This window comes from Anolis carolinensis, chromosome 2 (genome assembly GCF_035594765.1).
Source record: "Anolis carolinensis isolate JA03-04 chromosome 2, rAnoCar3.1.pri, whole genome shotgun sequence".
In the NCBI taxonomy this organism is placed as follows: Eukaryota; Metazoa; Chordata; class Lepidosauria; order Squamata; family Dactyloidae; genus Anolis; species Anolis carolinensis.
This window is the reverse complement of record NC_085842.1, coordinates 324,630,075-324,653,214: the sequence shown is the minus strand read 5'-3', so window position 1 is coordinate 324,653,214 and position 23,140 is coordinate 324,630,075. Positions and strand designations below refer to the sequence as shown.

General features: G+C 46.4%; 2 protein-coding genes across 2 annotated transcripts in view; one reads left to right on the top strand and one right to left on the bottom strand.

The window, feature by feature from the left end:
• Window positions 1–2,504: 2,504 nt before the first annotated feature.
• Window positions 2,505–18,018, bottom strand: creb3 (cAMP responsive element binding protein 3). Its single transcript, XM_062972675.1, has 9 exons — window positions 17,823–18,018; window positions 17,464–17,659; window positions 15,676–15,809; window positions 12,063–12,149; window positions 9,908–10,014; window positions 9,750–9,818; window positions 8,258–8,342; window positions 5,306–5,390; window positions 2,505–2,982 (listed from the first exon to the last, which is right to left on the bottom strand). The coding sequence occupies exons 1-9, from the start codon at window positions 17,943–17,945 to the stop codon at window positions 2,582–2,584; spliced, it is 1,287 nt and encodes a 428-aa protein (XP_062828745.1). The 5' UTR covers window positions 17,946–18,018; the 3' UTR covers window positions 2,505–2,581.
• Window positions 17,529–23,140, top strand: part of tln1 (talin 1) — a 124,328-nt gene continuing 118,716 nt past the window's right edge. Inside the window, exon 1 of the mRNA XM_062972672.1 lies at window positions 17,529–17,664. The gene's annotated coding sequence lies outside the window, so the exon portion shown is untranslated. The remainder of the gene's footprint in view (window positions 17,665–23,140) is intronic.

The window sequence follows — 23,140 nt, the reverse complement described above, 5'->3', positions numbered from 1 at the left end:
ATAGGAGAGAGGGTCCCTACACCCTCACTCTGCAGAGAGGGGTCCTCAGCCCCCCTCCCCTGGAGATCCCCTCTTCTTTGGCTGGGGCTGCACCAGGGGGTCCTTGCATCTTATGCCTCTTTGGTTTGGGGAGAGGGCCATCAACCCACCTCTACACCCAAAAGTAATAACAACACTTTATTTATATTCCGCCCTGTCTCCCAAGGGGACTCAGGGGGGGTCCCAGGACACATACACGGCAAACATTCAATGCCGTTTGGACAGACAGGACAGAACAGACAGAAAGGAGGTAAGTTGTGTCGAGGTCCAGCTTTGGCGCCTTGGAGGTTGTGCTCGAATCCTGCCACAAGGGGGTGCTGTTGCTCCATCCTTTATGACCAAGAGCCATCAGGACTTCCTCCTTCCTTTTGGTCAGCAGCATTTCTGGTATTTTTTATTTTATGGTGTCGTAAAACACCTCCCCTGGTTATTAGCGGTACAGTAGAGTCTCACTTATCCAACACTCGCTTATCCAACGCTCTGGATTATCCAACGCATTTTTGTAGTCAATGTTTTCCATACATTGTGATATTTTGGTGCTAAATTCGTAAATACAGTAATTACTACATAGCATTACTGCGTATTGAACTACTTTTTCTGTCAAATTTGTTGTATAACATGATGTTTTGGTGCTTAATTTGTAAAATCATAATCTAATTTGATTTTTAATAGGCTTTTCCTTAATCCCTCCTTATTATCCAACATATTCGCTTATCCAACGTTCTGCAGGCCCGATTATGTTGGATAAGTGAGACTCTACTGTACTTAATATCTCTATTTACAGCTCTAAGCTGTTTTCAAACTGCTTAGGTAAACAGTGAGCTGGGCTGACAGTCAGGTGTTCACTCCGACCAGGGGCCTCGAACTGATCACCTTTTAGTTGGTAGATCTTATTGCTGCTGATTTACTATTATTATTAATGATATTATTAATTCATTTCTATTCCACTTTTCTTCCTTGGGTGGGATTCAAAGCGGCCTACAACACATAAAATTCATACAAATACATTTACCAGCTGTGCTGAAGCCCGGCCCAAAAGGAAGGAGAAAGAGGCTGGATGTGAATGTACATTGTTTTTTTTTCTAATTGGCTTATTTTTTGAAGCTTATATTTATTCTTGATGTATTTTGATTGTTGTTTATGTGATTGTAATATGTTGTAAGTCACTTTGGGTCCCGTGAGGGAGAAAAGTGGGACATAAATATTTATTATTAATATTACTACTATTACTAAGTACCCTCCCTGAGGACCTGAGGCGCCTGTTAGGACACAGGGGGGCGGAGCTAGAGGAGTGGGCGTGGCTTCTTCCCAAGAGCCCGAGACAGGGCTGAGCATCTATACCTCTCCTGAGGCGCCTGTTGGGACACAGAGGGCGGAGCTAAGGAAGGGGGCGGGGCCTCCTCCCAAGAGCCTGAGACAGGGCTGAGCCTCTTTATTTCTCCTAAGAGGCCTTTTAGGACTAAAGGGCGGGGCTAGTGGTGGGGGCGGGGCCTCTTCCCAAGAGCGCAAGACAGGGCTGAGCCTCTACACCTCTCCTAAGAGGCCTTTTAGGACTAAAGGGCGGGGCTAGTGGTGGGGGCGGGGCCTCTTCCCAAGAGCGCGAGACAGGGCTGAGCCTCTATATACCTCTCCTGAGGCGCTTGTTAGAACACGGGGTGGGGTATAGAGATTCAGCCCCATCAGGCACTTGGGAAGAGGCCCCGCCCCCTGTGTCCTGGCAAGCATCATAGGACAGGGATAGAAGCTCAGCCCTGCCTCAGAGCTCGTAACTCCGCCCATCCCAGTCCTGGCCGCCCATTTGTGGCCCCGCCCACCTCCCCCCTCCTAGCCCTGCATCTTGGACTAGGGAAGAGACTCAGCCCCGCCCTCTTGAGCAGGAGCCACGCCCACCCCTCTAAGCCACGCCCCCTTTTCCAGGGGGCGCTGAGTCATATTTTTTCTGGAAAGGGGGCGGCAGGCCAAATAAGTTTGGGAACCACTGGTCTAGACTATCCTGTCATCCAGGAATCCATGGGAGCCCCCTTCTCTGGAGGCCTTGAAGCAGAGACTGGTCAGCCATCTGTTGGGAGGGCTTGGATTGTGCCTTCCTACTTGGCAGAAGGAAAGACTGGACTGGATGGCCTTTGAGGTTCCCTTCTATAATTCAACTCTCCTCTCCTAACTGGAACGTGGTTGCCCTTTCTGCACAAAGGACAGGGGGGCTGCATTGTCCCTGCTGCATTTGGAGGCCAAGAGGGGCTGAGGACAAGGAGAGGCCTGGGTCTTCCTGCAAAGCCCCCCACCTCCTGAGGGGAAGGGGCAAATGGGGAGCGGGGGTGTTTCAGGCGAAGGAGCAGCCCGCCCTCCTTCCATTGTGGGATTTGGGCGGCCAGACCGAAAGGGAGAGCCGCTTTTGCCCCGCTGGGCGACCCAAAGCAGAAAAGACCCCCACTCCCATTCCCAAACGAGGGGGCCACGGCTCCCACCTCCACTCTTGGCCCGACCTCTGCAGCGTCCGAGCGCATTGTCACGGCCTTTGCGTTGCTGCCCAAGCGTCCGCCTGTCACATCTCGTCCGAACGTCGCGGCTGGATGACCACGCTGGTGGTGCGGCCCACCCAGCTGTGCTCCTGGTCGAGGGGGGCTGCAGGGGGGGCCCTTTCCTTCGACGGGGGCTCTCCTTGCAGAACAGGGGCGGGTGGAGCTGGTGCAGAGGAGGAGGAGTTGCTGCTGCTGTCGTAATCGGAGGGGTCCTGGCCTGGCGGAGGGGGGCTGCGGGGGTCTCCCAGGGACTGGTTGAGGAGGGGCCCTTCCTTGGGCTGCAGCAGGGCTTCCGGGGGGAGCGGCGTCTCCTCTTCCAGGGCCTGCAAAGGGGCGCCGGGCGCTGCCATCGTGGTCTGGGGGCCATCGCTGACCAGCTCCTGCACGGCCCCGCTCTGGTACGCACGCAGGCGCCGGGACAGCACTGCAAGGAGAGCATTGAGACAGGGGTCATATATACATATTGTCCCACCTCAGGTTAGCTTCAACTTGCTAAATACACCAGGCTGTACACAGGTAGAAGTCTTTTGTACTTTATTAGGTTAAAGGTTTTCCCCTGACGTTAAGTCCAGTCGTGACCGACTCTGGGGGTTGATGCTCATCTCCATTTCTAAGCCGAACAGCCGGCGTTGTCCGTAGACACCTCCATGGTCATGTGGCTGTCATGACTGCATGGAGCGCTGTTAACTTCCCGCCAGAGCAGTACCTATTGATCTATTCACATTGGCATGTTTTCGAACGGCTAGGTTGGCAGGAGCTGGGGCTAACGGTGGGTGCTCATTCTGCTCCCAGAATTTGGACCTGGGACCTTTCGGTCTACAAGTTCAGCATCTCAGCGCTTTAACACACTGCGCCGCCACCAGGGGTTTATTAGGAAATAGGTAGTTTATTAGGAAATAGGAAAATAATAGTTCTTAAAAAGCAAAAGTAAAGTTCCAAAAGATTGTTGCAAAACAAGGCTATAAAGAATAATCCAAGAAAACGTTAGGCAGAAGACAAGGTTCCATTAAGGCATGACAAAGTCCCATGAACATGAATACACCAAGGCTGCAAGATAATCCGGGAAAGCAAGACTTCTTGACTCAAACGAGAAGTTGCTTTGACAAAGGTTCCTCTCTCAGCACACTCTTTTAGTACCCTTTGCACAGCATGAACGCATTTCTTTGGCCTCTGACCTCCCTCTTGTTTGCTGTTCTAACACTCCTGAGAATCCTGAATTCCAAACGGCCAGCTCGATCCAAAGATTGTTTCGTCAAGGCCAGACAGCTCATTAGCATTAGCGTCTGTCTGCGTGCTATCAGACTGAGAGCTGTCCTCCCTTTGCACCTGGCTAGCTTCAGTATCATCTTTAGAATCATCAACACCATTCCCTGCCCTGGGAAATCCTCCCTGCTCCTCATCTGCCACAGCAAGAGCACTCTGAACCTGAATCCCATAATTCCCATCAGAGTCATCTTGAACCTGAATCTCATCATCTTGAACCCGAATCCCATAATTCCCATCTGAGTCACTCTGAGGCTCCAGCTGAGTCACAACACATACACACACACACACACACCCTTTTCACAATATCTGCAGGCATTGGCTTGGCTCCATTGGCTTCCTATGCAGACCTCCCTCCTGCTCACCCTTCCTGGCATCTTATGGGTCTCCTTCTCTCTCTCTGTCCCATTCTTTTCCATCCAAGCATCAACGGCAATGATTTTAATATAGCCTCCCATTTATGTATTTAATTTTTTTTTGCTATACTTCTATCCCCCTCTCCCAAAACCCAAGGAAGACTCCAAGCTTTCTAAATTTATTTATTTATTTTTATTCACGGTATTTATATTAAACGCCCTCCCCAAAGAGATTAGGCAAGCCCCACAAGGAACTGAAAACTTGGTGGTTCTGGGAGGTCTTTGAGCAAGCTCTCTCTCTCTCTCTCTCTCTCTCACACACACACACACAAACACATATGTCCACAAATATAGGGGCCGGGCTGTGGCACAGGCTGGTTAGCAGCCAGCTGCAATAAATCACTCTGACCAAGAAGTCATGATAATTGTGCAGCTCTCATAATTGTGCAGCTCTCAGCACATGTTGCACTTGTGCTGCTGCACCTCACAATGTATAGTTTGCATGTTCTGTTTTATCCTGCTTGCATCCTACTTTTAAGTGTTGGATTTTATAGTGTTTTGTATAGATGTTTGTTTGATGTTGTTTCTGTATATGCATATGACCATTGGTCGGAGCATTAATAAATTGACTGAATTGAATTGATTGGAGAAGTCATGAGTTCGAGGCCAGCCCATGTCGGAGTGAGCACCCGACAATTAAAATAAAAAATAGCCCCTGCTCGTTGTTGACCTAAGCAACCCGAAAGATAGTTGCATCTATCAAGTAGGAAATTTAGGTACCACTTATATGTGGGGAGGCTAATTTAGGACACCATAAAAATCATCCAGCCGCCGTTGGAATGAGGAAGTGCCGTCGCAGTGGATGATGAAACAGCTGCTCCCCCTGTGGCCAGAATCAAGCATACTCTCAGGAAGCTGGAGAAGGTTTAAATTGCCTCTGCGTCTGTCTCTGTCTCTGTTCTATGTTTATATGGCATTGAATGTTTGCATTGTATGTGTACAATGTGATCTGCCCTGAGTCCCCTTCGGGGTGAGAAAGAAGGGCGGAATATAAACACTGTAAATAAACAAACAAACAAATAAATAAATGTTGCCCTGTATGGTCCTACGGAGACCCCCAGGACTCACCTCTCTGCAGTTCCGCCTGGCGCTCCTGCCCTCCGAAAGGGAACAGGTTGGGAGAGAGGATCAGGCAGAACGAGAGCAGCAGCACCTGGAAGGAAGACATTGGCTTGTGGTGGATACAAGGGTTGGAGATCAAGTTTCACTGGAGGCCCCTTTCCCTCATGATAATCATAACTCTTCCAGGAGTGGAATATCTTCCTTCCAGGGAGAAAGATTCCTCCCACTTCCTGTGGTCTCAGCCCATTTCTAAACTGGATGTTTGCAACTCATGGACTGCTTGTATTACACACCCCAGAGCTCCACTGCATTGAGCTGTGGTGTTTAAGGTGCTATCAAACTGCAATAGCTCTGCAGTGTGGGTGGGTGATGGCTTGCTCGTTCTCTAAAATGCATTAGACCCGAAAAGTCAGCATTTCGATTTCTGTACAGAAATGTGTTGGTGTTATTTATTGTAAGTGTGAAATGTTAGATCAAGTGTTTTGCTGTTGGGTTTTTGCAACTGTGTATTTTGGCACGCTTTCCAGCAGCACGCGAGTTAATCGCAGGCCAGCTTGATTGATAGCCTGCCGAGCCAATAGGTCGACCCTTCCAGTCTCAGAAGCGTGGACAGGACATTCGGCAATGGAATGTGGGAGTTGCTGGCAGAATTTCTTCGCAGACGATCGGCAATGAAAGAGGACATGCTTTGCCTTTGCTTGGGAAGCATGAGTCCTATTAGCGATGGACTTTGTAATTGTATATAGTTGTATATAATAAAGCCTTAGAGCAGGGGTCCCCAAACTAAGGCCCGGGGGCCGGATGCGGCCCTCCAAGGTCATTTACCTGGCCCCCGCCCTCATTTATAATATAATATTTTTATATCAGTTTTAATTATATAATATATTGTATATACATATGATATTGATAATAATATCATTTTATACAATATAATACTAATAATAATACCATATAATAATATTAATTATATGTGATATATTACATATTATATAATAGTATAGCGGTATAGTTCAATATAGTAATAGATAATGCTAATATTGTGCTATGCTAATAATATATTGTATATACATATGATATTATATATTACATATAATGTTACAGTATAGTGGTATAGTTCTTTATATAATATATAATGCTAATAATATAAGCATAATATAGCATAAAATATAATGCTAATATTTTCTATGCTAATAATATAATATATTGTGTGTACATACAGCTGCTCTGAGTTCCCTTCGGGGTGAGAAGGGTGGGATATAAATGTAGTAAATAAATGTAGTAAATGAATAAATAAATAATTTTGGACTTAGGCTCGCCCAAAGTCTGAAATGACTTGAAGACACACAACAATAACAATCCTAATTAACCTGACTATCTCATTGGCCAGAAGTAGGCCCACACTTCCTATTGAAATCCTGATAGGTTTATGTTGGTTAAAATTATTTTCATTTTTAAATATTGTATTGGTCTTTCATTGTTATTGTTGTTGTTTTGCACTACAAATAAGATATGTGCAGTGTGCATAGGAATTTGTTCGTTTTTTTTTTCAAATGATAATTAGGCCCCTCAACAGTCTGAAGGATTGTGGACTGGCCCTCTGCTTTAAAAGTTTGAGGACCCCTGCCTTAGAGCCACTGGGATCAGCTAAATTATGACTCTGGTGTCGTTTGTCGGTGCTGCTTAGCCGGATGCTTAAGTGGTCTGACTGAAGATGAATTGGTGAGAGGCCTGACTCACCAATAAACCAGGGTGGGTTGGAGCTAATTAACCCCCTGACAAAATGGGAGCTCAACTTTCAGGTTCCAAGCCAGCCCCTGTTGAATGGATTTGGCTGACCAGGCAACACGCTCTTTCCCAGCAAGGGAACCTGGACAAAGTGTGGTAAGTATGAGTGTCTGAGTTGCAAATCTGGAAGTAAATATAGGAGTTTGAGGTGGAAAGAAATCTGAAGAATGAAGAACAGGACTATTGCAAAATGGAGAACTGCAATGCTTCTGGTGTGGAGATTTTGGCAATCGAAGCAGGAAACAGTTCATCCATAGCATTAGCTTTGCAATTTGATGGATTGAAGACGGCAAGGATGCTTCCTTAACTGGTACAGGCAAAGGAGTGCCGCACCTGGGAGATTGTCCCTTCAAAAACAATGGATTAAGTTGGGAAACAACAAAAGGTACTTCCCTGACAGGTGCAATAATAGGGTGTATTAAAAACTAGGACATGTTTGATATTGCCATGGACAGAAAACTGAAAGGAATGTGGAAAACAACTGACAAAAACCATAGACTAAAATTGCTGTAAAATGATATAAGCACTGCATCTGCACCCATCGCTTCTGCAGAGAAACCCATCAACTCTTGTGAGTATGGGACGGATGGATAAGAGAGTGAATGCTCCCTTGGTACCAAATTGCTGTATGATTTGAAATGCTGAATAAAAATTACATGCAAGGTGTTTAAACCCAGATCTGGTATCGTTGGAATATTATTTCAAGTATAATAGCTTTTCACTATTTTAACCTGCTGAATTGTTTCTTTTGGCGGTTTTATTTATGATCATATTGATGTTAAAATGCTGTTTCAATCTATGTAATGTTACATGCCTATTATGTGCGTTTTGTTGTAAATGCGTTTTATTTTGTTTATTGTGGATATTTGGGCTTCCCTCCATATTAGCCGCCCCGAATCCTTGCGGGGAGATGGAAGCGGGATATAAAAATATTTTTATTATTTTATATAAATTATATAAATTATTATTGTATATACATTATTATTATTATAGTGTCTCCAACTGGTTTCAGGTTATTCATTTCCCCTTCTTCTCTAAACAGAACACAAACACAATGTGCTTACATAAGCACCAAATGTGGCACTCTTGGTCGTTCCCTTTGACAGAGGGAACTGTGACACGGCAAACCCCAAAATCCCCTTTCCTGAGCCATGAACAGTTATACACACTCACCATGATGCAGGTGCTGGCCGTGGTGGTCTTGGTGGTCGACCGCTGGACCATGGCTTGCAGCTTCCGTAGTTGTTCCAACAAGGACCTGCGACGGGGAATCATAGAATAGTAGAGTTGGAAGAGACCTCATGGGCCATCCAGTCCAACCCCATTCTGCCAAGAAGCAGGAAATCGCATTCAAAGCACCCCCGACAGATGGCCATCCAGCCTCTGCTTAAAAGCCTCCAAAGAAGGAGCCTCCACCACAGCCCGGGGCAGAGAGTTCCACTGCTGAACAGCCCTTCTCACAGGGAGGAAGTTCTTCCTGATGTTCAGGTGGAATCTCCTTTCCTGTAGTTTGAAGCCATTGTTCCCTTGCGTCCTAGTCTGCAGGGCATCAGAAAACAAGCTCCCTCCCTCCTCCCTATGACTTCCCTTCACGTATTTGTACCTGGCTCTCATCATGTCTCCTCTCAGCCTTCTCTTCTGCAGGCTAAACATGCCCAGCTCTTTAAGCCGCTCCTCATAGGGCTTGTTCTCCAGACCCTTAATCATTTTAGTCGCCCTCCTCTGGACGCTTTCCAGCTTGTCAACATCTCCCTTCAACTGTGGTGCCCAGAATTGGACTCAATGTGATTCCAGGTGTGGTCTGACCAAGGCAGAATAGAGCGTGGGGAGCAGGACTTCCCTGGATCTAGACACTATTCCCCTCTTGATGAGGCCAGAATCCCATTGGCTTTCTTAGCAGCCGCATCACATTGCTGGCTCATGTTTAACTTGTTGTCCACGAGGACGAGGACTGATCTATCTGCCTATTTTATAATAGCCCCATTCTCGAAGTGTTGCCAATGCTATATTGCACTTTGTCCATTTCAACTGTGAAATTACCTTCCCCATTTCGGCCCATTTCGGCACATGTTGCACTTTGCCTGGGTTCTATTAATTGGTCTCCAGTGTTAATATTGTATGTTTTATGTTGATTTTAACGATTGTTTTTACTGTAATTGATGTTTTTATTGGATAACTGTTTTATTGCTGTGTTTTGATATTTGATTGTTTTATCGGGCTTGGCCCCATGTAAGCCGCCCCGAGTCCCTTCAGGGAGATGGGGCGGGGTATAAAAATAGTTGTTATTATTATTATTATTATTATTATTATTATTATTATTATTATTATTATTATTATTAAGGTCTTTTTCACGTGTACTGCTGTCTAGCCAGGCATCGTCCCCCATTCTGTAACTTTGCATTCCATTTTTAATGCCGAAGTATCTTGCATTTGTCCCTGTTGAGATTCATTTTGTTAGTTTCGGCCCATCTCTCTAGTCTGTCAAGATCGTTTTGAATTCTGCTCCTGTCTTCTGGAGTGTTAGCCAGAATGGAGCCAGAAGGGTAGGCCACTGAGCCCAAAAGGAGGATGGGAGAGACCCCATCCCCAACACCTGCAGGGCACAAGCACCCCCCCCCCCCCCCCACAACAAACATACACATATGCAAAGCCAAGCAAGACTCACGAGTTCTGCTTCTGCAGCTGCTGGACCTTTTTCTGGAGCTCGCTGTTCTGGGCTGTGCAGGCCACCACTCTGCGAGGAGGAGAAGAAGAGGGGGTGTCAGGGTGGAGGGGGCCCCCAAGAGAAGGAAGCCCCCTCCCCACCCCCCAAACAAAGCCCACCTGCTCTCCAGGCCGTCCACATAGACCTTCTTCCGACGGCGGCTCTCCTGCGCTGAGAGCTTGTTGCGGATCTTCCGGCGGACCCTCTTGAGGACACGCTCCTCCGCCTGCAGAAAACACAAGGATGCAAGGAAGGGACCACCCGTTAGTCCTCATGTTTTGGGTGGCGGGGGGGGGGGGGGGAGTGCTGCACTCTAATGTGGATTATCTGCCTTTATATTCTGGATTATCTGGCAGTGTAGAAGGGTCCTGAGTCTCAACCAATTCACACACATACACACACATATATACATGAAAACTTGAACCCAACACAGATACAAAATTGATATACAGCGTTCCCTCACTACTTCGCGGTTCACTTCTCGCGGATTCGCTGTTTTGCGATTTTTCAATAAACTCTAAAAGACTATTATAAATAATAAAAAATTACAATTTACTGCCTAAGGAAGGGAAGAAGTAGAAGCTGAAGGGAGAGTAAAGGTCCAAGTGGAGAAGGAGGTGATTTATCAACACACAATTGGTTGATAAAGACTTAAAATAGTGTATAACTACTAAAATAATGTATAAATATTAAAATAAATATAGTATCTGCTAAGGAGCCCCGGTGGTGAAGTGCGTTAAAGTGCTGAGCTGCTGAACTTGCAGACCGAATAGTCACAAGTTCAAATCCCGGGAGCAGCTTGAGCGCCCGCTGTTAGCTTCATCTTCTGCCAACCTGGCAGTTCAAAAACATGCCAATGTGAGTAGATCAATAGGTACCGCTCCGGCGGGAAGGTAAAGGCGCTCCATGCAGTCATGTCGGCCACATGACCTTGGAGATGTCTACGGACAACGCCGGATCTTCGGCTAAGAAATGGAGAGTCAGACACAATTAGACTTAACGTCAGGGGAAACCTTTACCTTTTTTAATAGTATCTGTAGGTAAAGATAACGGTTTTCCCCTGACGTTAAGTCCAATCATGTCTGACTCTGGGGGTTGGTGCTCATCTCCATTATTAAGCCGAAGAGCCGGCGTTGTCCGTAGACACCTCCAAGGTCATGTGGCTGGCATGACTGCATGGAGCACCGTTACCTTCCCACCTATTGATCTACTCACATTGGAATGTTTTCGAACTGCTAGGTTGGCAGAAGCTGGAGCTAACAGCGGCTGCTCCCGCCACTCCCGGGGTTTGAACCTGGGACCTTTCGGTCTCCAGCTCAGTGCTTATACACACTCCGCCACCGGGGCTCATAGTATCTGTACTTTGCGGATTTTCACTTATTGCGGGTAGCCCTGGAACCTAACCCCAGCAATAAGTGAGGGAACACTGTATAGTGGCTATAGAAATTAAACTTGTGATTGAAGGTGGACTGGATCGCCTTTTACTGGAAGAGGTGGGTCTCCAATGAACTTATTCTCAACCTGCAGGATCCAGCATTGGGATGCATCTCCACTGCAGGATGAAGGCAGCTTAACTGCCTTGGCTTAATGCAGTGGGATTGTAGGTGTTGCAATTTCACAAGGTCTTGAGCCTCCTCAGCCAGGGTGCTGGTGACAAAATACAACTTCTAGGATTCCCCGGCATTGAGCCACAGCAGTTCAAGTGGGGCCAAGCTGCATTCATTCTGCAGTGGAGATTGTCAGAGTAATTTGCAGCGCAGCAGTAGTTGGATGGAATCAGTGGAACGCAGAATGAAGAGACACCCAGAGATGCTGGTAAAACTATATACAGGTTTTACTATAAGCAGTAATAAACAACACAAACGGACTTGCAGACAATAGAAAAACACAGGACTTGACTCTCACTCCAGGCAGAAAAGAACCCGACTCAACTGACGCAATCAGCAATGCACACACACTTGTGTCTGGACACTCCCTGGTTCCAGCCACACATCAAGGTCATCACAGCTTCTTAGCAATTAACTCTTTCCAGACTATAGTACACTCTGGATGATGCAATCAGTATGCAATACAGGCAAGACACAAATTTCATTTAAACACTACCAATACACAAATCCCACATTAACAGAGATGAACCCTTGTAACAAAGCTCCCGATGAGCCCACTCCAATGCAAGGAAAGGGGGCAGCTCAATGCAGAGGATTCCTTCCCTGCAAACCCAGTGAAGGGGTGAGCCCGTGGGCCCCACAAGGACCTGCTGAGTGCAGAACGCACCTTGGTGAGGGGCAGGTTGGGGGGGATGGTGGCCCCCTCCTTCTCCAGGAGCCTCTTCTCCTCCTCCGTCAGCACCAGCGGAGAGCTCTGAAGGGACACACAACTGAAATTAGACAATGCCCACAAAAGCAGAGAGACAAAACTTCTGTTCCTGAGTAGAAAAGAAATATTGGAAGAACTGGGGAAGGAAAACTCTTGCACTACAAAGTCTATGGCAGGGGTCCCCAAACTTTTTAAACAGGGGGCCAGTTCACGATCCTTTGGACCATTGGAGGGCCAAACTATAGTTGGCCACCGAGCAATAAATAATAATAATAATAATAACAACAACAACAACAACAATAAAAAAGAGGGTTGGAAGAGACCCTTTGGGCCATTGAGTCCAATCCCCCTCTGCCTTTGTGCACCGAAAGCACAAACAAAGCACCCCTGATAGATGGCCACCCAGAATCAATGTTAATAATAATAATAATAATAATAATAATAATAATAATAAAGAGGGTTGGAAGAGACCCCTTGGGCCATTTAGTCCAACCCCCTTCTGCCTTTGTGCACCAAAAGCACTAGCAAAGCAACCCTGACAGATGGCCACCCAGCCTCAATGTTAATAATAATAATAATAATAATAATAATAATAATAATAATAATAATAATAAGGGTTGGAAGAGACCCCTTGAGCCATTTAGTCCAATCCCCTTCTGCCTTTGTGCAACAAAAGCACAAGGAAAGCATCCCTGACAGATGGCCACCCAGACTCAATGTTAATAATAATAATAATAATAATAATAATAATAATAATAATAATAATAATAATAATCACCCTGCTGGGATCTGTGCGCATCATCCGAAAATACATCACACAGTCCTAGACACTTGGGAAGTGTTCGACTTGTGGTTTTGTGATACGAAATCCAGCATATCTGTCTTGTTTGCTGTGTCATAATAATAATAATAATAATAATAATAATAATAATAATACATCACACAGTCCTAGACACTTGGGAAGTGTTCGACTTGTGATTATGTGAAACGAAACCCAGCATATCTATCTTGTTTGCTGTGTCATACAACGTCGTTGTGTCAATAATAATAATAATAATAATAATGGTTGTAAGAGAAGAAGAGACCTCTGGGTCATTTAGCCCAACCCCCTTCTGCCTTTGTGCCATGGGGGGCCGGATAAATGGCTTTGATGGGCCGCATCCGGCCCCCGGGCCTTAGTTTGGGGACCCCTGGTCTATGGGCATCTTCTCCCCACACATTGCTTTCTGTTGCACCCTAGCTTCAAGGCTCCTTTTCACCCAGAGTCCAGTTGTGTTGACTACAGCAGCTTATCAAGAAAAGCATGTACGAAGGGGGAAAAGAGCAAGGAAAGGAGCTATAAAATAGCCATAGTCCAAAAATAGCAAGGTACATGAAGTCAAGGAAGTCAAGATCACAGGCATAAGCATGAAAGCAGGAACTTTTCTCAAGGCAAGACTCTTTCAGGAGCAGAGCCGGTCCAACAATGAGGCGAATTAAGCCGTCGCTTCGGGCACCAAACATATGGGGGCGCAGTCGAGATTGCTTTTTCTGTTGATTTGTTGTAAAACATGATGTTTTGGTGCTTAATTTGTAAAATCTTAATGTAATTTGATGTTTAATAGGCTTTTCCTTAATCCCTCCTTATTATCCAACATTTTTGCTTATCCAATGCTTTTATTTTTCAGTGATTGGTTTGGCGGGGGGGGGCGCCAAAATTCTGTTCGCCTACACTTGAAAAATACCTAGGGACGGCTCTGCTCAGGAGCATAGATAAACATGGGAAACTTGAATCATAAACTTAAATCATGTTTTTATATTGTGGAATGATATTTTAAATTGTAAGTTGCTCAGAGCACTCTGGTGGAGAGTGACTAATTAAGAAATAAAGTGAAGTGAAGAAGAAGTGAAGAGAGCTAAAACAGGAACGTGGATCTTGTGACAACGTTATCTGATCTGAGAGACACCAAGAAACATCACTTAATTTAAGCCCAAGCCTGACCAAGAAGCCATGAGATCATGCCTCACACACCTAAGTTGTTTCAAGGATTTCTCACAGTCTCTCTGAAATTAACCTATCATTCACTCCCTCCGTCCAGAGACCTAATCTGATATCATAGGAAAATTCCCCATCAGAAGAATGGACTTTTCACCAGTTTCCCTTTCCTGTGCTGCTAAGGAACGAACATTGGAATCCAATCCATCCTCTGTCTCATCGTCAACTGCCTGCACTTCTCTCTGATCACACACAGTCTCCTCAGTGGGAAACAGGGCCGTAGCCAGAAGGGGGGTGGTTTAAGGGTTCAAACCCCTCCCGAAACCTGATTTACTCATGAATTTTAACTGGTTAACCAATTTATGGTAAATTAACGTGATATATTTTTTTGGGGGGGGGGTTGAACTTTTAATCTCCCCTCAGTGGCTACTGCCCACTCGTCCTCTGAGAAATCCCCTGGCTCTCACCCTTTCCCATGTTGCTAAGGAACAAACATTGAAATCCAAAACTATCTCAGTGATTCCCAAAGTGGGCGCTACCACCTCTGGTGGGCGCTGGAGTGATCCAGGGGGGACAGTGATGGCACCTATTAGGACACGGGGCGGGGCCAGAGGAGGGGCGGGGCCTCTTCCCAAGTGCCAGAGACAGGGCTGAGCACCTGAGGCGCCTCTTAGGACACACAGGGGGCGGAGCTAGAGGAGTGGGCGTGGCTTCTTCCCAAGAGCCCAAGACAGGGCTCAGAATCTATACCTCTCCTGAGGCGCTTGTTGGGACACAGAGGGCGGAGCTAGCGAAGGGGGCGGGGCCTCCTTCCAAGAGCGTGAGACAGGGCTGAGCCTCTATATTTCTCCTGAAAGGCCTTTTAGGACTCAAGGGCGGGGCTAAGGGTGGGGGCGGGGCGTCTTCCCAAGAGCGTGAGACAGGGCTGAGCCTCTGTAGACCTCCCCTGATGTGCTTGTTAGAACACGGGGGCGGGGTATAGAGGTTCAGCCCCATCAGGCACTCGGGAAGAGGCCCCGCCCCCTCCTCTAGCCCCGCCCCCTGTGTCCTGGCAGGCGCCACAGGACAGGGATAGAAGCTCAGCCCTGCCTCAGAGCTTGTAACTCCACCCATCCCAGTCCTGGCCGCCCATTTGTGGCCCCGCCCACCTCCCCCTCCCAGCCCTGCATCTTGGACTAGGGGAGAGGCTCAGCCCCTCCCTCTTGAGCAGGAGCCACGCCCACCCCTCTAAGCCACGCCCCCTTTCCAGGGGGCGGTGAGTCATATTTTTTCTGGAAAGGGGGCGGCGGGACAAATAAGTTTGGGAACCACTGTTCTATCTCATTGTCAACTGCCTGCCCTTCTTTCTGATCTAAGGCATGTAATTCATCCCGATCACACACAGACTTCTCAGTTGGAAACCCATCACCCCCCTCGTCCTCTGAGAAATCCCCCGCCTCTTGCTGAGCCCCAAAACTTTCCTCCTTCTTCGTATTCCTGCTTGGGGATCCACACTTGCTGGATGGGAGGTTGGTATCCATGTCAGCCCCACCGGTCACACCTTGGACCCCCAACTATCTTGCCGGGTGAGGGGCTCCATGGAGGAGGGGCTCCTACCTGCAGGCTGCCCTCCTCTCCCAGAGGAAGGGGGTCCTCCAGCGTGATGGAGACGGGGAGGCCGGGCCCCCCAGGGCTGCTCCCGCTGCTGCAGGTGGAGCCTTCTTCAAAGGCCTCTGGGCCCTCCCACCACTCTGCGGAAGGAAGGAGGAAGGGCATGGGGGTCAGCAATGTGGGAAATAGCAGCCGTCTGCAAGCCTCCCATACTAGTCATTTGTTATGTACATAATTCAGATTGCTTACTCTATTGTATATGTGTGTACTGGTATGCAGTTTTACCTTAACTCTATGCTGTGGGAGGGGCTGCAGGCCATGTGATCAGATCTGGGACTATTCAGGACTCCGCCCTCGACACAGGAAGCCCCACCCACGTCCATAGGCCCCTCCTCTAATTCGATATATAGGCTGCTCGGCTCTCACTGGCTCCCTTTTCTGAAGGGGAGGGGTCTTAAGGGAGCAGCCAGGCAGGTGTGAAGCCACTCACGCTGACTCCGCCCTCGACACAGTAAGCCACACCCACCTGCAGCGGCCCCGCCCCCTGGCTAGCCCAGCACCCAGCCACGCCCCTACGCTGCAATATTGGCCCCTCCCTTGCTGAGGAAGCCCCGCCCTCCTCCAGAGGCCCCACCCTCCTTCCTACCACACCTCTATTCTGCAATATTGGTAATAATAATAATAATAATACATAATAATAATGGTAAAATACTTTATTTACCATTCCCAGAGGCCCCGCCCTTCACCCAACTAATCCCATTTATTTATTTATTTTATTTAATACATTTATATCCCACCCTTCTCACCCTGAAGGGGACTCAGAGCGGCTTACAAATTAAATTTACATACAATATTATATTATTAGCATAGCACAGTACTGGCAATAAATTACCATATTGTACTATATCTATATATTGTAATACTATTAATAATATTACATGTAATATATAATTTATAATTACAGTAGAGTCTCACTTATCCAACATAAACGGGCTGGCAGAATGTTGGATAAGCGAATATCTTGGATAATAAGGAGGGATTAAGGAAAAGCCTATTAAACATCAAATTAGATTATGATTTTACAAATTAAGCACCCAAACATCATGTTATACAACAAATTTGACAGAAAAAGTAGTTCAATACGCAGTAATGCTGTGTAGTAATTACTGTATTTACGAATTTAGCACCAAAATGTCACGATGTATTGAAAACATTGACTACAAAAATGCGTTGGATAATCCAGGACGTTGGATAAGCGAGTGTTGGATAAGTGAGACTCTACTGTAATATTATTATATTGTATTATAAAAATATTATTACTATTATGTGCATATACAATATATTACAATATTATATATTATTGTAAATTATATTATATATGTATATATTCATGTGTGTATTTAATCTTCCAATGACACCACATTGTCCCCGGGTCAGTAAGGTCCGCCCATTCCCAGAGGCTCCGCCCTTTACCCAATCCCATTCACAACAACTACACTGGCCCCGCCCCCGAGTCAGTAAGCCACGCCCATAAGCAAAGGACAGGCATAGCAATCAACCACGCCTCCTAAGCGGCAATGTTGGCCACGCCCCCGAGTCGATAACCCCGCCCATCAACCAATCACGCTCCTACTTGCCAATATTGGCCACGTTCCAAGAGGACACGCCCCCTCACCAATCCCATTCCCCTTCAAACTTGAACACATTGGTTCAGTCAGCCCCGCCCATTCGCAGAGGCCCCGCCCATTGCCCAGCCACGCCCCCGTATTGGCAATGTTGGCCCCGCCCCCTCACCCAGGTCGATGGCGACTTCCGCCCCGAGGGGCTCCGGCGAGGCGTCGCGGGGGTTGAGGAAGTAGTTGTGCTCCGAGTGGACGCTCTCCGCGTGGGCGGGGCTTCCCGGGAAGGGGGCGGGGCCTGTCTCCTCCCCGAGGGGCTCCCAGAGGCACCGCAGCAGCGCCCCCAGCTCCGCGTCCTCCACTTCCGGGTCCTGAGGTAAGGAGACAGGCGTCACAAGCCGATATGGGCCAGCTTGGGCCCTCCAGGGGGTTTGGACTACAACTCCCACAATTCCTCACAGCCTACCGGCTGTGAGGAATTGTGGGAGTTGTAGTCCAAACCCCCTGGAGGGCGGATTGGGGCAAGGGGCTCACCTCTGCGGCCAAGAAAGGGGCGGGGCCTTCCGGGGGAGAAGCGCCCCCTCCCAGGAGGAAGTCCAGGAGGTCCTCCTCGTCCTCCGGGGCCCACCACCGCGACGGGTCCGCCGCCAGCGACATCCTCGCCGCTTCCTCTCCTCCGCTTCCAACGGGGCAAGGGTGACGTCGCCTACAGAGAGACAGAAAGGGGAAGCCCCGCCCCTCCCGCGCGCCGATTGGGCCAGCCCGCCCCAAGCCGGCACCTCATTGGGCCGCGCGGCTGCCGCTCTGTTCCTGGGGAAAATCCCCACTGTCCCCGCCCACAAGCTGAAGTTACTGTAATGATGACGCCTCGAGTAGGCGGGGCTCTAACAAGGCTCCGCCCACCCTAGCTCCGGCTCCGCCCCCTGTAATGTCATTCATTGGGCAAATCTGGATTTCTAGTGTTGCATTGACAAGGGAAATGAAATAATTATAATACAGTAGAGTCTCACTTATCCAACATAAACGGGCCGGCAGAATGTTGGATAAGTGAATATGTTGGATAATAAGGAGAGATTAAGAAAAAGCCTATTAGACATCAAAATAAATTATGATTTTACAAATTAAGCACCAAAACATCATGTTATACAACAAATTTGACAGAAAAAGTAGTTCAATATACAGTAATGCTATGTAGTAATTACTGTATTTATGAATTTAGCACCAAAATGTCATGATGTTTTGAAAACATTGACTACAAAAATGCGTTGGATAATCCAGAATGTTGGATAAGTGAATATGTTGGATAATAAGGAGAGATTAAGAAAAAGCCTATTAGACATCAAAATAAATTATGATTTTACAAATTAAGCACCAAAACATCATGTTATACAACAAATTTGACAGAAAAAGTAGTTCAATATACAGTAATGCTATGTAGTAATTACTGTATTTATGAATTTAGCACCAAAATGTTTTGAAAACATTGACTACAAAAATGCGTTGGATAATCCAGAATGTTGGATAAGTGAATATGTTGGATAATAAGGAGAGATTAAGAAAAAGCCTATTAGACATCAAAATAGGTTATGATTTTACAAATTAATCACCAAAACATCATGTTATACAACAAATTTGACAGAAAAAGTAGTTCGATATACAGTAATGCTATGTAGTAATTACTGTATTTATGAATTTAGCACCAAAATGTCATGATGTTTTGAAAACATTGACTACAAAAATGCGTTGGATAATCCAGAATGTTGGATAAGCGAGTGTTGGGATAAGTGAGACTCTACTGTAATAATAGAATAGTAATAATAATACTTTACCATAATAGTAATAATAATATTGTACCATAATAATAATAATGGTACTCTACAACAATAATAATAATATTAATAATAATAATGGTATTTTACCATAATATTATTATTATTATTATTAATAATAATAATAATAATAATAATAATAATAATAATAATAATAATAATAATAAGACTACAAACAGAGGCACAACTATGTGGCCCAAAGGATTCATTGGAACTTATGCCTCAAGTACCACCTCCCAGCAGCAAAGAACTGGTGGGATCACAAACCTGCAAAAGTATTGGAAAATGAGCACGCAAAGATACTGTGGGACTTCCGAATCCAGACTGACAAAGTTCTGGAACACAACACACCAGACATCACAGTTGTGAAGAAGAAAAAGGTTTGGATCATTGATGTTGCCATCCCAGGTGACAGTCGCATTGATGAAAAACAACAGGAAAAACTCAGCCGCTCTCAGGACCTCAAGATTGAACTTCAAAGACTCTGGCAGAAACCAGTGCAGGTGGTCCCGGTGGTGATGGGCACATTGGGTGCCGTGCCAAAAGATCTCAGCCGGCATTTGGAAACAATAGACATTGACAAAATTACGATCTGCCAACTGCAAAAGGCCACCCGACTGGGATCTGCTCGCATCATCTGAAAATACATCACACAGTCCTAGACACTTGGGAAGTGTTCAACTTGTGATTTTGTGATACGAAATCCAGCATATCTATCTCGTTTGCTGTGTCAGACTATGTCATTGTGTCAATAATAATAATTCTTCAGCATCGATGCAGAAGCTCCTCACTGGCGCCTGGACCAGTGTTCCTGTTGTCCAATGGGAGCCTCCGGAGCCCACGGTCAGCCTCGATGCCTGGGCCATCTCTTAAGAGTAAGTTCTGTCCAGCGTCTCAGGGTTTCAAAAGTCCTACTAGAGGTCATCTCTTTTTTTGAATGGCTTTGCATTAATGGAAAATGGGGCAAAGGCGGGGGTGACATTGGGAAATAGCAGAGAAAAGGTTAGGAAACTCAGCAGGCCGGGTGCATGTCAGCCCTGGACTGCTTTGGGGATCATATGTTAGAAAACGGCAGGGATAGTTTTGTGATTTACAGTTTTCTCCTTTGCTATCACACCCTCCCTAAATACCCAGCGCACCCAGACTGATTGAAGCTGATGAAGACAACCAATCAGCAAGAAGCCGGCTGAAGGGGCGGGTGTGGGAAATTCAAACCTTGCTGCCCCGTTTCTTTGCTAGAAAAAATATTACTCAGCATCTGTCAGGACCCAGGCTGCAGAGCACCAATAACCATACGCAGAGGCCAGAATCTATCTAATATCTTTATTTAAGGAATATATAAAGTCAATAAAAACAAGTGTAGAATATAGATCAGAAGTAGACCTTTCAGGAAAGTTCAAATATAGTCCAGGAAAACAATGTCCAATATATGATATTAAAGCCCAAAGTTATAATCCACTTCACCGAAACACACACTATTTGGCAAGCAATAGTGTGGGGAACTGTCCATAGTCTTTGAGGCTTAAGGTAAATCCGAAGGAATGGAAAACAAGGCTGGAATCCGAGAAGCAGGGTCCGTGGTTTAAAACGCAAGGCAAGGCAAGACTTGAGACTTGGCAAGGTCCAACTTGAAACAAGGCATTCGTGGAACAAGAACTGAGTCCATAGAAATCCGTGGAACAAGGCAGGGCTGGGAACTTGATTCAGGAGCTGGGAACTGGAGTACGAAGTCTACACACGATCTCACTCCACGAGCTGACGAATTGACTCCGCAAGGGTTTGTCCAAGAGCAAACACCTAAATAGGATCTTGTTTTCCCGCCAACGAACACTTTCTCTGGGGAACAAGAACCGAAACCTATACTGTGTCCAGATGCTTGACTCCTTAAAGTTTCCCAAGGGAAACAGGCTTAATCAGCTAATTGTCTGGCAGCTATCCTGGCACTCCGGCCCTCGCGAGCGCCTCTATTTTGATTATAATAATCCCGGCGAGAAAATGGGGGAGATTTCTGCTCAAGGCTTGTTTGGCTGACTTCTGGAGGGCAAATATCCTGCAGGTGCAAGGGCTCCAATTCTGGCTGAAATGGTGGGAAATCCAAGTTTTCCTCTTCATCTGTCACAATAATACTAGGAACAGGACTACATGGCCCATGAGACATCACAGCATCCCCCTGGAAAGGGGGCGTGGCTTAGAGAGGTGGGCGTGGCTCCTGCTCAAGGGGGCGGGGCTGAGCCTCTCCCCTAGTCCAAGATGCACGGCTGGGGGGGGGGGGAGTTGGGCGGGTCCACAAATGGGCGGCCAGGACTGGGATGGGCAGAGTTTCGAGCTCTGAGGCAGGGCTGAGCTTCTATCCCTGTCCTGCGGCGCCTGCCAGTACACAGGGGGTGGGGCTAGAGGAGGGGGTGGGGCCTCTTTCCAAGTGCCTGACGGGGCTGAACCTCTATGCCCCGCCCTGTCACGCCCTGGTAGCGGAGCACTAAGAACCAACACACGGAGGCCAATAACAATCTAATATCTTTATTAAGGAAATAATATAGTAGGATAAAAACAAGTAGAAAATGTAGTTCAGCAATAGACCTTTCAGGGAAGGTCAAATATAGTCCAGAAATATATTGTCCAGTATATAATATTAGAGTTCAAAGTTATAATCCCAAAACCGAAACACACTCCACTTCCAAGCAGTTAGAGTGGGGAAGGCGTCCAAAAGTTTTACTAGAGTTCAAAGTAAGTCCAAGGCAGGAAACTGAAGACAAGACTGGGTACTTGGCACAAGATGCAAGGCTGGGAACACGGTGAGAACACGGCAAGGCAAGGCACGGAGAGACTGGAGATAGCAGACTCAAAACGCAGTCCACAGACTCAAAACGCAGTCCACACTTAGCTGGAACCGAAGTTAATCCTTCAACTGACTCGTTGACTCCGCGCGGGCTAACCTGTGCGGGAAACTTTTAAAGAACTTCAAATCTTCCTACAAACAGGTGTCCAGAGCTTCTTTCCCAAGGGAAAAGAACTGAAACACATCTTCATCCAGATGCGTTCCTCCCTGAAAATTCCCAGGAGAACCGAGCTAATTAGCACTCTGTCTGGCTGCTAATCTTTCTTGTTTGTGCTTTCTCTGAGCGACTAGTCTCAAAGAATTCCCTTCTCGCGAAGGGGGGAGAAGTGCTTGGGATAGCTTGTTCAAGGTCCGTTTTAATGAGCTCTTGGCAAGAATTGTCAACAAAAGGCATCTGGAAGAGACCAGTCTCTTGCTGAGATGGCAGAAATCCCATGTCTTCATCTCCATGGTCCATAATGGCGCTAGGGTCAGGACTCGGAGGCCCATGAGGCATCACACGCCCCCGTGTTCTAACAAGCGCCTCAGGGAGGTAGAAAGAGGCTCAGCCCTGTCTCATGCTCTGGGGAAGAAGCCCCACCCCCACCCCATCCCCGCCCTGCCCCGCAGTCCTAAAAGGCCTCTCAGGAGAGGTATAGAGGCTCAGCCCTATCTCAGGCTCTTAGAAGGAGGCCCCGCCCCCTTCCCTAGCTCCACCCTCTGTGTCCCAACAAGTGCTTCAGGAGAGGTATAGATTGGACACAATTTATGTGTTTGCCTTCACTCTGGTGAAATTCTGATTTCTGATACGGAACATTCGCGGTTAGCGGAACTCACCAGGCCTCCCTCACCCGGTATCCGCGGGTCTTCGAAAACTCAGATTTTTGACTTCATAGTATTTATGATATAATAAGTATATATTATTTATGAAATTATAGATATGTAATAATTATAATAATACAACAATAAAATAAATAAATGATGATAAAATATAATACATTTATACATTTATTTAATTAATATAATTTATTTATTTATTTATATGATACATTTATTTATTTATTAATTATTAACCCCAATTGGAAGCTGCTGTGATTTTACTGATTGTTATTTTAATGTAAATTTTATTTTTTGTGTAATAATGTGTTTTTATATTGTTGTGTTTTATATGTCTGTATCTTTGTTGTTTGCCAAAATTCAATGCCAAC